This window comes from Balaenoptera ricei, chromosome 13, assembly GCF_028023285.1.
Source record: "Balaenoptera ricei isolate mBalRic1 chromosome 13, mBalRic1.hap2, whole genome shotgun sequence".
NCBI lineage: Eukaryota > Metazoa > Chordata > Mammalia > Artiodactyla > Balaenopteridae > Balaenoptera > Balaenoptera ricei.
The window spans coordinates 84,173,196-84,185,810 of NC_082651.1; the positions used below are offsets into that span (position 1 = coordinate 84,173,196).

The window sequence follows — 12,615 nt, forward strand, 5'->3', positions numbered from 1 at the left end:
AAATGATTACATTTCAGACGTGCAACTTAGGTATTTGTAGGAGGGACAACCTGCTGGGAAGGCCCAGCAGGCAGCTTGATTTACAAGTCTGGAGCTCAAAAGATAAAGTTATAATTAAGATACAGATTTGAGAAATCATAGGCATACATCAGATTATTTAGGGAAATCATGTAAAACAGGAAGGGAAAGAGACTGGACCAAAGAGGAGCCATCAGTCACCAGAGAGTGAACTTCACGAACTGCAGGGGTTTTAGTGATGTCAGCACTGTTCAGAGATCAGAGAAGGTAAGGGTTTGCAAGAAGCTTTTGGCTCTGATGTTATCAATGATCTTGTCAAGAGATTCAGTATTGTGATGGTTACAGAACCTAAATTAGAATGGACTGAGGGGTGAAATTGGAAAGCAAGTTTAAGACTGTTCTTTCTTTAAGGAAGTTAGAAGTAGAAGTAAGGGGACTTCCCTGGTGGTCCAGTGGTTAAGACTCCACACTCCCAATGCAGAGGGCCTGAGTTCAATCCCTGGTCAGGGAACTAGATCCCTAATGCCACAACTAAAGATCCCGCATGCAGCAACTAAGATCCCGGTACAGCCAAATAAATATTTTTTTTAAATTATAAAAAAGAAGTAGAAGTAAGTAGAGAAGTGGAAAATTAAAGATTCAAGAGAGAGAATTCACAGTGTTACAAAATATTGTTAGAAGGTGGGAGGACATGATAGAAAGTTTAGAGCACAGGTAAAGAGGCTAGCCCTATCAACAAAATGAAAACACTCCTTCCTCTGAGAGAAGAAGGAAAGAAGGAAGGATGAATAAGAATACGAAGACATTATGAGACAGAAAACAGAAAAGTGGAGGGAGGCCCATCACAACTGCATCTCCATTCCTAGTGGAATAAACAGAATCCACTGCAGTGAGGAGACTTTGGAAACTGGAGGAGAGAAAGGGTTTCCCTTTTCATTTGTTCTATGATACACACTTGATGGATCTATGAGTACACTTCTTGAGTACCCAGGGTTTACCTTCCATACCTGTGATACTTAGTGCCAAGATGTTTCCTTGAATGGTAGGTGTTGGGTCTTTAACTTCACAGAAGGCTATTCAGGTGGTTGTCTGTCATATATAATTTTAAGTCGGTTAGTAGATTAAGTCACCATTGATATTAAGTCACCACCACACCAAACTGGTCTGCTGTTTGAACAGTAAGTATGTTATATACTGGAAGACAAAAATCATGGTTACCATTGTGTTTTTTGTTTGTTTGTTTTTAATTTTGTGGTTTTGATTTCACAGGGACAAGTTGTAGAAAACCTAAAAGCACAGGCCCTTTGTTCCTGGACTGCAAAGAAAGATAACCACTTGAACTTCTCAAAACATGATATCATTACTGTCTTGGAGCAGCAAGAAAATTGGTGGTTTGGGGAGGTGCATGGAGGAAGAGGATGGTTTCCAAAATCTTACGTCAAAATCATCCCTGGGAGTGAAGTCAGGCGGGAAGAGTAAGCATTTTTGTGTGTTTACATGAGGCGTGGATGTTGGTATTTTCACTGATGAGTCAGCCACAGTACAGTTGGCTGTGCAGGAAAATTAAAAGTTTATGCTTGAGTTTGATATCAGAAGGGTGATTCCTAGAGTGAAAAAAATCATACCTCAGATGATTTGTACCAATTTTAGAATATCTTTTATTCTAGTTATTTCAGATTCCTAAAGTTTTCAAAGTGCTTAAAATTTTAGATCTGTTGCTTTCTTTATTACTAACGTCAGGTCAGTTAGAGAAGTTATTTTTCATTTCCTTTGGAGGTTTCTCCCTTATTATTTACTGTAAATTGTCAATATTTAGACAAATCAATTCCGAGGGCCTCGCCTTTGCCAGAGTGAGGCGTTCCCATCTCTGGTCCTCCAGAGTTCCCTGAACATCACGTTTCTTACAGCTCATGACACACTGTGTTGTAGTTATTTACTTTCTTACCTATATCCCTTATTAGGTCATAAGCTCCAGGAGGGTGGGATTCACGTCTTTTTTGTTCATTTTTCAGTGTTTCCATACCTAGTGTGATCTTAATGCATAGTAGCTGCTCAATCATATTTGCTTAGTAAATGAGGAGAGAAGCAAATGAAAGGACAGTCAAATGAATGAACTTCTGCGTGAACAAAAAACAAAACCAGATAAGGTCTCTGGCCTTTGTTTCCCGGTCTGTAGGGGAGTCAGGTGATCAAACATATTTAATACAAACAAATAAGTACTCTAATATAGCTGTGGGTAATTATCACTTGTGCTTTATATGGAGGTTGATCTAAATAGAAAAGCAAAATGATTTATTGAAAAGGAACGGGGTCTTTGGAAATCAAGAGCCTTGAGTTCTGATTCTGCTATTTTTGCCAGACTGTATGGGGTAACCTACTCGGTCTCTAGTTTTTTAATTGATTGAATGAAAATAATAAACTAAAAAATCTTTAAAAATCCTTTCAGTGCTAAGGTTCTATGCATCAATTTTCAGTTCAAATGCAGAAATTTACTTTTCAGCCTGACATGGAATTTTAGATTTAGAGTGTGTAATAACAGGAACAACAATAATACATGGCTGATGTGTATGCTGGCGCTGTGCTAGACCCTTTATAGTAGTTACCTTATTTAAACTCCATGGCATTTTACAGAGAAGGAAAACTTAAACACAAAGGGATTAAGTTTAAATGCCTTAAAGGACATTTCTTCTAACTTTTCATTCAATTACTGATCTTTTCTAACAGATAAGGCATGCAACTCGAAATGTTGCAGTAATGGAGAATTCAGCAAGGCAGTCCATTCTGTGTGCCCATGAGTTGTAGTAAGGGTCCACTCTGTTAACCTGTAAACTGCTTCACTATACAATTTACTCACAGGTCCTGGGGAGCCCTGGTGTATTCTACAGATGTCTAGTTCTTAAATGCCACAGTTTTCCAGATTTTTGAAAACAGTTTCCTGGGTTAAGTTGGAAATAAAAGCTATGTATGTTCCAAAATGTAAAAATAAAGTTCTGTTATTTTTACATATTTTTAAATGTACTGTGCTTTAAACAAGTAGTAAAATTTATATATTGCCCTTATTTTTCTCTAAACCGAGCCAAGTCCCATGTGTGCTTTACCAAATAACTGCCCATTTACCAGTGTCTCATGTCTTTTAAGTTACTTTAGAAAGGCAAAATATCTCACATTTGAAAAACTATTTATAAATCATATTGAAATTACTTCAATAGATTTAAAAAATTTAGTAGTTTGTAAGTAGGCAGTTCTTAATCCACTAGGATTTTGCTTATGAGGCTATTTCTAGCCTGTGTACTGAGACAATATTTCAGTTAATTTTAGCCCTTAAAAGAATGCACTGCTAAAACCTCCTGTTTTCGTCAAATCACCTTTCTTGTTTATTTACTTGTTGATGTCTTTTTTGGTTATTTTATTATTATTATTTTTAATCTGTTTGTGTGTGTATTTGGCAGACCAGAAGCTGTGTATGCAGCTGTAAACAAGAAACCTACCTCTGCAGCCTGTACAGTGGGAGAAGGTGAGCTTTTGGCAATTTATAAATTAGATGGAAGTCAAATTAGCCACTGACTAAATTATCTGACTTCCCACAGTTGTTACTCTCCTTGCTTCTGTGTCTTCATTGTTAAAGTGAGGTTAGGAAAACCTGCTCCCCCTCTATTTCACATGAATATTGAGGATATAGAAAATATATAGCTGAAAATACTTGACGCTTTTAGAAAATCAGTACTATAAAAATTCAGCATAGACTGCCTCAATAAATAAGATCATAGGTAAGTGTTGCAATGAGATAGCATGAAGTTTTTTGTTTTCCTTTTATTATATATCTAGATTATAGATGTTTAGAATATAAGGAAATTTCAGTACATTTAGTTGTTTATGAATTGCACTTGTTTGTTTTTTTTTTCTTGGCCGTACTGCACGGCTTGTGGGATTTTTAGTTCCCTGACCAGGGATTGAACCCGGGCCCTCAGCAGTGAGAGTGCAGAGTCCTAACCACTGGACCGCCAGGGAATTCCCTGAATTGCATTTTAATTACAGTGTACCATATAAATCATTAAGTAGGATTTGAAATCAAGATACACTTTAATCATAAATATTACAAAGAAATTTTTTATTGCCCTTTGGGTTGTTTGAGTATCTTAATTTTGATAATGTGCTGAAAAATGTCTACCCTTATTTCAGACAATATTTTTATTTAATAGTTGTATAGGTTTATAAATGAATTATATATTCATTGTAAAATTAGTTGAACAGTTTAAGTACATTTTGTTTATATTGCTCAAGAAAATCAGTTTAATGGTAAATTAAACAGTTTATTCAGTATCTACTACATTAGAGATTGTATGCTAGAGCCTGAAATATATACGGATGAATAAAATACAATTTCCCAAGTGCTCACAGTAAAATGGGAAGGCTAGGCATATAATTGTAATAAATTCTATATAATAAATGAACAAAAACATAATTTTGAGTAGGACCTATGAATCCAAAGAGGTGGCCATGTTGAATCATCTTAAACAATGAGTAGGTTCTTGCTTAGTGACGAAGAGAAAGCTTGGTGGACAGAGGGAAAGGTATGAGCCAAGGCTCAGCTGTGAAAGGTTAGGGAACTCGAGTCACCGGCAAGGCTGGAACCAGAGGTTTACTGTGGAATAGCTGCAGTGGAATGATCCTAGGAAAGTGGTGAGGAGCATTTTGGAAAGGACCTCGCTTGTTGCAACATACCTTACTTAACCTTGTAATCATTTTTCATTTTGTTAAGTCAGCTAAATTGAATAATATGGGAATGTGGATAGTAAATAGTTTCTGGATACTGGTTCTGGCCATCTCCAGTTTATGATCTACAGAGCAAATTTCATGTCAACAAATACAAATAGTACTAGAAGAAAGAAAAAGAGACTTCTAAAACCTGGTCATTGACTGTTTCTTCTAAGTACTAGTAATCATCAGAACAAAAAAACAAAGCCAGTATAAAAACTTAGACATTTCCGTTAAGGTTATTCATGAACAAATACTTATTGAGCATCTATTCTATGCCAAGCACTGTGCTAGGAGCTGGACCATTGTGATGGAAATTGGCCTCTGTACTGATGTCAGCTGAATAGTGGGCATTTCCATAACTGTATGTAAAAGAATTAAAGAGAAAAGAATTTAGCAGATTAAACTATACTTTATGTAAGAAGGTTAAAAAAAACTTTTCATGTCTTGACTCTCTGTAAAGATACTGATATCTATTTGTAGTTTTGGGGTTATTCTCTGTGACATGGTGATGATGATCATGGTGATGACAATACAGTTGGGGAAAAAAGAAACCCTGTGATAAAGTGTTATGTTCAGTCAAAGACGTAATCTTTTTCGAAGAAATTACTAAATAATTACTTCATTCCATTTTCTACCTTATCATCTCTTTACATTAGGTTTCCTTAAGTCACAACGTCTTTTCCAGCAAAATTACTCAAGATCTTGGAGATCAACTTTTTTTTTTTTTACTTCTGTAACCTTGCAGCCAAAACTAGTTTCTTTTTGCTTTGTTTCCTACAGAGTATATTGCACTTTATCCGTATTCAAGTGTAGAACCTGGAGATTTGACTTTCACTGAAGGTGAAGAAATATTGGTGACCCAGAAAGATGGAGAATGGTGGACAGGAAGTATCGGAGCTAGAACTGGAATTTTTCCATCAAATTACGTCAAACCAAAAGATCACGAGGTAGAGTTATTTTGATATAGAAACAGAAGCATTCCATTCCTGTTGATCAGGGTTCATATTTAAAACAGATGCATGTATAGGGTTTTGGTCAGGCTGCTTTGGTTACAAGGAAACCACTTAAGGTAGCTCCAGTAAAATGTAGTTTATTATAGGGATCCTGTTACAGAGGTAAGGGCAAAACTCTTTCTATGAAATTCCAAGGACAAGAGCCATAGATAGGGCTGGGCCTCATGGTAACTGAAGTTAGGGAATGGTCTGGATTCAGGGAGGCTTACAAGGGACTGCCTTGAAGAAGTCTGTAAATCTTTAAGGCTCTGACATTAATGTGACCCAGCCCACACTCTGAGTTTCTGCTGCTTTTCATCCCACCACTAGTATGATATAGTGCAGCAGTTCTCAGACTTTTTGGTTTCAGGAACTTTTTACATTCTTAAAAATTATTAGGGACTCCAAAGTTTCTGAAAATATATGGATTATATCTAGCAATACTTTCCATATTAGAAATTAAAACAGAAATTTTAAAAATATTTATTAATTCATTTTGAAATAACAAAATTAAACCCATTATATGATGACATAAATAACTTGCTTTTTTTAATTTTTATTTTTTTTTATTTTTTATTTTTTAAATTATTTATTTATTATTTATTTTTGGTTGTGTTGGGTCTTCATTTCTGTGCGAGGGCTTTCTCCACTTGTGGCAAGCGGGGGCCACTCTTCATTGCGATGCGCGGGCCTCTCACTATCGAGGCCTCTCTTGTTGCGGAGCACAGGCTCCAGACGCGCAGGCTCAGTAGCTGTGGCTCACGGGCCTAGTTGCTCCGCGGCATGTGGGATCTTCCCAGATCAGGGCTCGAACCCGTGTCCCCCGCATTAGCAGGCAGATTCTCAACCACTGCACCACCAGGGAAGCCCTATTTTATTTTTTTTTAAATTTATATTCTCTTGCACATAAAAGTCATAAGCACATATGTATAAATATTTTTTTTCCTCATTTTAAGAACCTATCCCACTTTATTTTTTATTATTATTTTTTTGTAAGTGTCCAATGAACGTTTATTATTACTATAATTATCATTACTGTTACCACTACTTCTCCTCTTTTAGGAATAAAGGGATAGAGGAAGTGTGCATGTAGGTAGAATTTTTCTCCACCTCTACTTCCGACAGACAATTTGAGATTTAGAAGCCTCTGGAGCAGTAGTTCTTAAACTTTTCTAACTCAGAGAGGCTGGTGAAAATTACAACCTCTCCTTGAGTAAATTCACCTACACACAAAATATTGTATACAATTTTGCGAGTGGGATAAGGACCCTTAGAAGGGATTAGCCCTTTTAGCATAAACTCTAGACTTGCCAGGGTGGTGGGACAAGGAGCCAGATGCAGTTCTATAGGCAGTGTTTACAAGCACTGTATTACGTGTGGAGATAGAACACAGACACATTTAAAAGAGACTTTAAAATAGCCACTAACCTCATGTAGCCAACATTCAACGGAGTAATAATTAATATGTGTCCAAGCCTCTGTTGAACATTCTGTAAAATGCAAAGATCTATAAGATTCTAGACGTCAGGGTCTCAGATTCTAGACCAGAGTCATGTTCAAAGTCCAGAGGCACGGAGCCAGGAGCCAGCTTGCTGGAAGTGGCGACTGAGTGGCTATACTCATTACTGTAAAGCTAATGATGAATTACAAACATATTTACTGAGCTGCTGCAGTCAATAAAAGCCCCAATTAAGGCACCATTAAGGGACTTAACAGTGTAGTGGTGGGGAAGACATTCTTGAAAAGGTTTAATGATCTCAGATCCTGACGTAGCCGGGAAGTCATTAGTCATTAATGCCACGTCTGGATATCGATTATGAAGTTCTCTATAAGAAAACACTTGGCATATAATAGCACACAAGATTATACCTGATTTGTTACAGAGAGCAAGATATACCTTTTCAAACTATTTTTAAATCTCTATGTGTTCAGGTAAGAAAAGTGGGCCAATTATGAGCAGAAACTGCCTAGTGAAAATCCATAGCATGATCTCATGCCAATAAGATAAGCGTTACCACTCAAGTAAAAAATAATAATAATGGAAATACAAAATGGAACATGGTATTGTACTGATTAATAAGACTGTGACTGCGCCTATAAAGTAATTCGATTAATTCCCAGTGTAATGTATGGAAACTCCTTTAACGTAATGCTACATTGAACCTAGAGAAAATTAAGCAGAGAGAGTCTCTGCCTTCTTAAGTATTCATGCACTTACTCGTTCATTCAACAGCTGTTCACTGAGGGCATCTGTGTAAGGCTTGGTCGGGGGCACTAGGAAACAGGTGAACAGAGCAGTCAAGGTTCTCATGAAAGGTACAGTCCAAATAAATGATGATCGACTGTGATAAGTACAGTGAAGGAACAAACATGGTGCAGGTAACAACAGACTGAAGATCTTTTAAGATGAGGTGGTCAAGGGAAGGCCTCTGAGGAGCTGGTTCAACAAAGACCTGAATTGTAAAGAGGCCAGTCTTGAAGAGGCAAGCAGGGGAAGAAATGAGGGGTGGAACTTTTTGGCTATTTAGCATCTGAATTCCTTCTCTGAATTCCTTCCCACGGTGTGAGTCTTGGTAAGGGGCAGGCTTCTCCAAAGCCCACCTACTCACTTTCCTAGCCTTCCTTGCAGTTAGAGTTTGGGAACATGACCCAGGCTTGGTCAGAGTCATCTGTCTAAGGCAGTGAATCAGGAACTAGTGATACCAAAAAGCAGAGCTGAGAATTTTCTTTTGGTGGCAATGAGTGTGGTAGCAACATTCAGTTTGTTGGAGCAGTGATTCCAGGATATCCTTGTCTAAGGGAGCGTTGCATTCAGAGGCAAAGGCAGCGGAGCCCTCTTCAGGCTGGTTCTGGGTGTGATTTTGCCTGAAGTTCTGTTTGTCCAGCTTTGCTTTGTCTCTTCCTAATCTCCAAACCTCGTATTGCAGCCTTCCTGGAAATTCTGTGAGCCACCCAATACACTCCATTTCTCTTAGGCTTAAATCAGCCAGAGTCGGTTTCTGATGATTCCATCTAAAAATCCTGATAGACTGGAATACGTTTCAGGTAGACGCATGTGCAATAGCCCTAAGGTGAGAGGAGAGGGAGAGAGAGCTTGGAGGAACCGAGAAAAACCCCGAGTGGCAGCATTAGTGAAAAAGGTAGCAAGTGAATAAGATGGGTGCCGCCGGCGAGCCAGGCAAGAGCCAGAGCAAGCAGGTATGCGTAGCCGAAGCCGGAACTGTGCTGGGCCTAGCCTTTTCTCAGGGACACTCAACTAGCTCCCGTGTCCTGATGGGATGTGTCTCTACTGGTCTCTGAGGACTCTGAGGCAGCGCTGAAGGGTTCTGGTTGGGTGGTTGCCACTCTGCTGTGCCAAGGAATTCCAGACTGTTCTCTACTGAGAAGGCTAAGCCTGAACTTGCCATTTCCAGCTCTGTGAGATCGCTCTCTCTTTCTCTCCTTTAAGTACCAAGATATGTATCTCTAAAGGCATTTATAGCATTAATTTGGTTATATGTTTTTGAGTGTCATATCCATCATCAGACACTAGCTAACTCCCTGGGGTCACAGTGGGGAGGTGGGATGATTGCATGCCTTGGATTAAAACAGATCTGGATTTTATCTCAGACAAGTTGCTTCACTACTCTGAACCACAGTTTCTCATTTGAAAAATGAGGATACTAGTACCTCATTGAGGATTATTACATGCAGTGTAAGTTACTACGCACTGCCTACCACATAGTAGGCACTCTGTGATACTAGTCCTTTGTTCCTTAGTATTTCATGGAATTGAATAGAATCTTCTGCAGCTAGGAAAACAATATAAAATCCTTGCTTTTGTGTTTACCTTATTGTAAAGTGCTAATTTAGAATAAAGTAACTTACATTGCTTTCTTAGTTCAGAATTTGATCATGATAATTTCCTTTTTCTTAAAAATTCCCTAAAGAGTTATTGCCATTTATTCAGTTCACTCCAGCAAAATTACTACCCCAAAAAAAAGACCATTTTTCCCCTTCTAACATCCTTATATTAATGATGTAGACTACAATTAAAACACTACATCCAAAAGCAGAAGGTAGATTTTGTTATTCTTGAGAAACAGAGGAAGATATTACTCAAGTCCTGTTTGTCTTAGCCAAAATATTCCCTTATGTAATATTCCTTGGGCTTGAGTCTTTTTCATTTTAAGAACTTGAAATCATAGATGTTCTATAGGTTTGTCATTGATTGACCAAATACGTAACTCAGCTCTGAAGATATTAAAAACTTTAAAACATCACAAAACAAAAATCCTAGAGCCTCCCAAGCCCCTTGCTTACTAACTTGAACACCTTAATTTAATCTAATAAATTGACAGTCTTTTAGAGTCCTTATCTTTCCTCCTTGGCTGCTGACCTTTTTCTTTTTTTTTTAACTTATTTTTTTTTGAATTTTATTTTATTTATTTTTTTATACAGCAGGTTCTTATTAGTTATCCATTTTATACATATTAGTTTATATATGTCAATCCCAATCTCCCAATTCATCCCACCACCACCACCACTTTCCCCCCTTGTTGTCCATACATTTGTTCTCTACATCTGTGTCTCTATTTCTGCCCTGCACACTGGTTCATCTGTACCATTTTTCTAGGTTCCACATATATGCATTAATATACGATATTTGTTTTTCTCTTTCTGACTTACTTCACTCTGTATGACAGTCTCTAGATCCATCCACGTCTCAACAAATTACTCAATTTCGTTCCTTTTTATGGTTGAGTAATATTCCATTGTATATATGTACCACATCTTCTTTATCCATTAGTCTGTTGATGGGCACTTAGGTTGCTTCCATGACCTGGCTATTGTAAATAGTGCTGCAATGAACATTGGGGTGCATGTGTCTTTTTGAATTATGGTTTTCTCTGGGTATATGCCCAGTAGTGGGATTGCTGAGTCATATGGTAATTCTATTTTTAGTTTTTTAAGGAACCTCCATACTGTTCTCCATAGTGGCTGTATCAATTTACATTCCCACCAACAGTGCAAGAGGGTTCCCTTTTCTCCACACCCTCTCCAGCATTTGTTGTTTGTAGATTTTCTGATGATGCCCATTCTAACTGGTGTGAGGTGATACCTCATTGTAGTTTTGATTTGCATTTCTCTAATAATTAGTGAGGTTGAGCAGCTTTTCATGTGCTTCTTGGCCATCTGTATATCTTCTTTGGAGAAATGTCTATTTAGGTCTTCTGCCCATTTTTGGATTGGGTTGTTTGTTTTTTTAATATTGAGCTGCATGAGCTGTTTATATATTTTGGAGATTAATCCTTTGTCCGTTGATTCGTTTGCAAATATTTTCTCCCATTCTGAGGGTTGTCTTTTCATCTTGTTTATGGTTTCCTTTGCTGTGCAAAAGCTTTGAAGTTTCATTAGGTCCCATTTGTTTATTTTTGTTTTTATTTCCATTACTCTAGGAGGTGGATCAAAAAACATCTTGCTGTGATTTACGTCAAAGAGTGTTCTTCCTATGTTTTCCTCTAAGAGTTTTATAGTGTCCAGTCTTACATTTAGGTCTCGAATCCATTTTGAGTTCATTTTTGTGTATGGTGTTAGGGAGTGTTCTAATTTCATTCTTTTACATGTAGCTGTCCAGTTTTCCCAGCACCACTTATTGAAGAGACTGTCTTTTCTCCATTGTATATCTTTGCCTGCTTTGTCATAGATTAGTTGACCATAGGTGCGTGGGTTTATCTCTGGGCTTTTCTATCTTGTTCCATTGATCTATGTTTCTGTTTTTGTGCCAGTACCATATTGTCTTGATTACTGTAGCTTTGTAGTTTAGTCTGAAGTCAGGGAGTCTGATTCCTCCAGCTCCGTTTTTTTCCCTCAAGACTGCTTTGGCTATTCGGGGTCTTTTGTGTCTCCATACAAATTTTAAGATGAATTGTTCTAGTTCCGTAAAGAATGCCATTGGTAGTTTGATAGGGATTGCATTGAATCTGTAGATTGCTTTGGGTAGTATAATCATTTTCACAATGTTGATTCTTCCAATCCAAGAACATGGTATATCTCTCCATCTGTTGGTATCATCTTTAATTTCTTTCATCAGTGTCTTATAGTTCTGCATACAGGTCTTTTGTCTCCCTAGGTAGGTTTATTCTTAGGTATTTTATTCTTTTTGTTGCAATGGTAAATGGGAGTGTTTCCTTAATTTCTCTTTCAGATTTTTCATCATTAGTGTATAGGAATGCAAGACATTTCTGTGCATTAATTTTGTATCCTGCAACTTTACCACATTCATTGATGAGCTCTAGTAATTTTCTGGTGGCATCTTTAGGATTCTCTATGTATAGTATCATGTCATCTGCAAACAGTGACAGTTTTGCTTCTTTTCAATTTGTATTCCTTTTATTACTTTTTCTTCTCTGATTGCCATGGCTAGGACTTCCAAAACTATGTTGAATAATAGTGGTGAGAGTGGACATCCTTGTCTTGTTCCTGATCTTAGAGGAAATGCTTTCAGTTTTTCACCATTGAGAATGATGTTTGCTGTGGGTTTGTCGTATATGGCCTTTATTATGTTGAGGTAGGTTCCCTCTATGCCTATTTTCTGGAGACTTTTTATCATAAATGGGTGTTGAATTTTGTCAAAAGCTTTTTCTGCATCTATTGAGATGATCATATGGTTTTTATTCTTCAGTTTGTTAATATGGTGTATCACATTGATTGATTTGTGTATATTGAAGAATCCTTGCATCCCTGGGATAAATCCCACTTGATCATGGTGTATGATCCTTTTAATGTGTTGTTGGATTCTGTTTACTAGTATTTTGTTGAGGATTTTTGCATCTATATTCATGAGTGATATTGGTCTGTAATTTTC

At 37.4% G+C, this 12,615-nt stretch overlaps 1 protein-coding gene across 7 annotated transcripts in view; it reads left to right on the forward strand.

Moving 5' to 3' along the window:
- The window catches only part of ITSN2 (intersectin 2), a 164,364-nt gene that overhangs the window by 98,198 nt on the left and 53,551 nt on the right, over positions 1–12,615 (forward strand). For all 7 annotated transcript variants that reach the window (XM_059893516.1, XM_059893518.1, XM_059893512.1 and 4 more), the window contains 3 exons: positions 1,288–1,493; positions 3,468–3,532; positions 5,557–5,723. In XM_059893516.1, the coding sequence (XP_059749499.1) occupies positions 1,288–1,493; positions 3,468–3,532; positions 5,557–5,723 (438 nt within the window). The remainder of the gene's footprint in view (positions 1–1,287; positions 1,494–3,467; positions 3,533–5,556; positions 5,724–12,615) is intronic.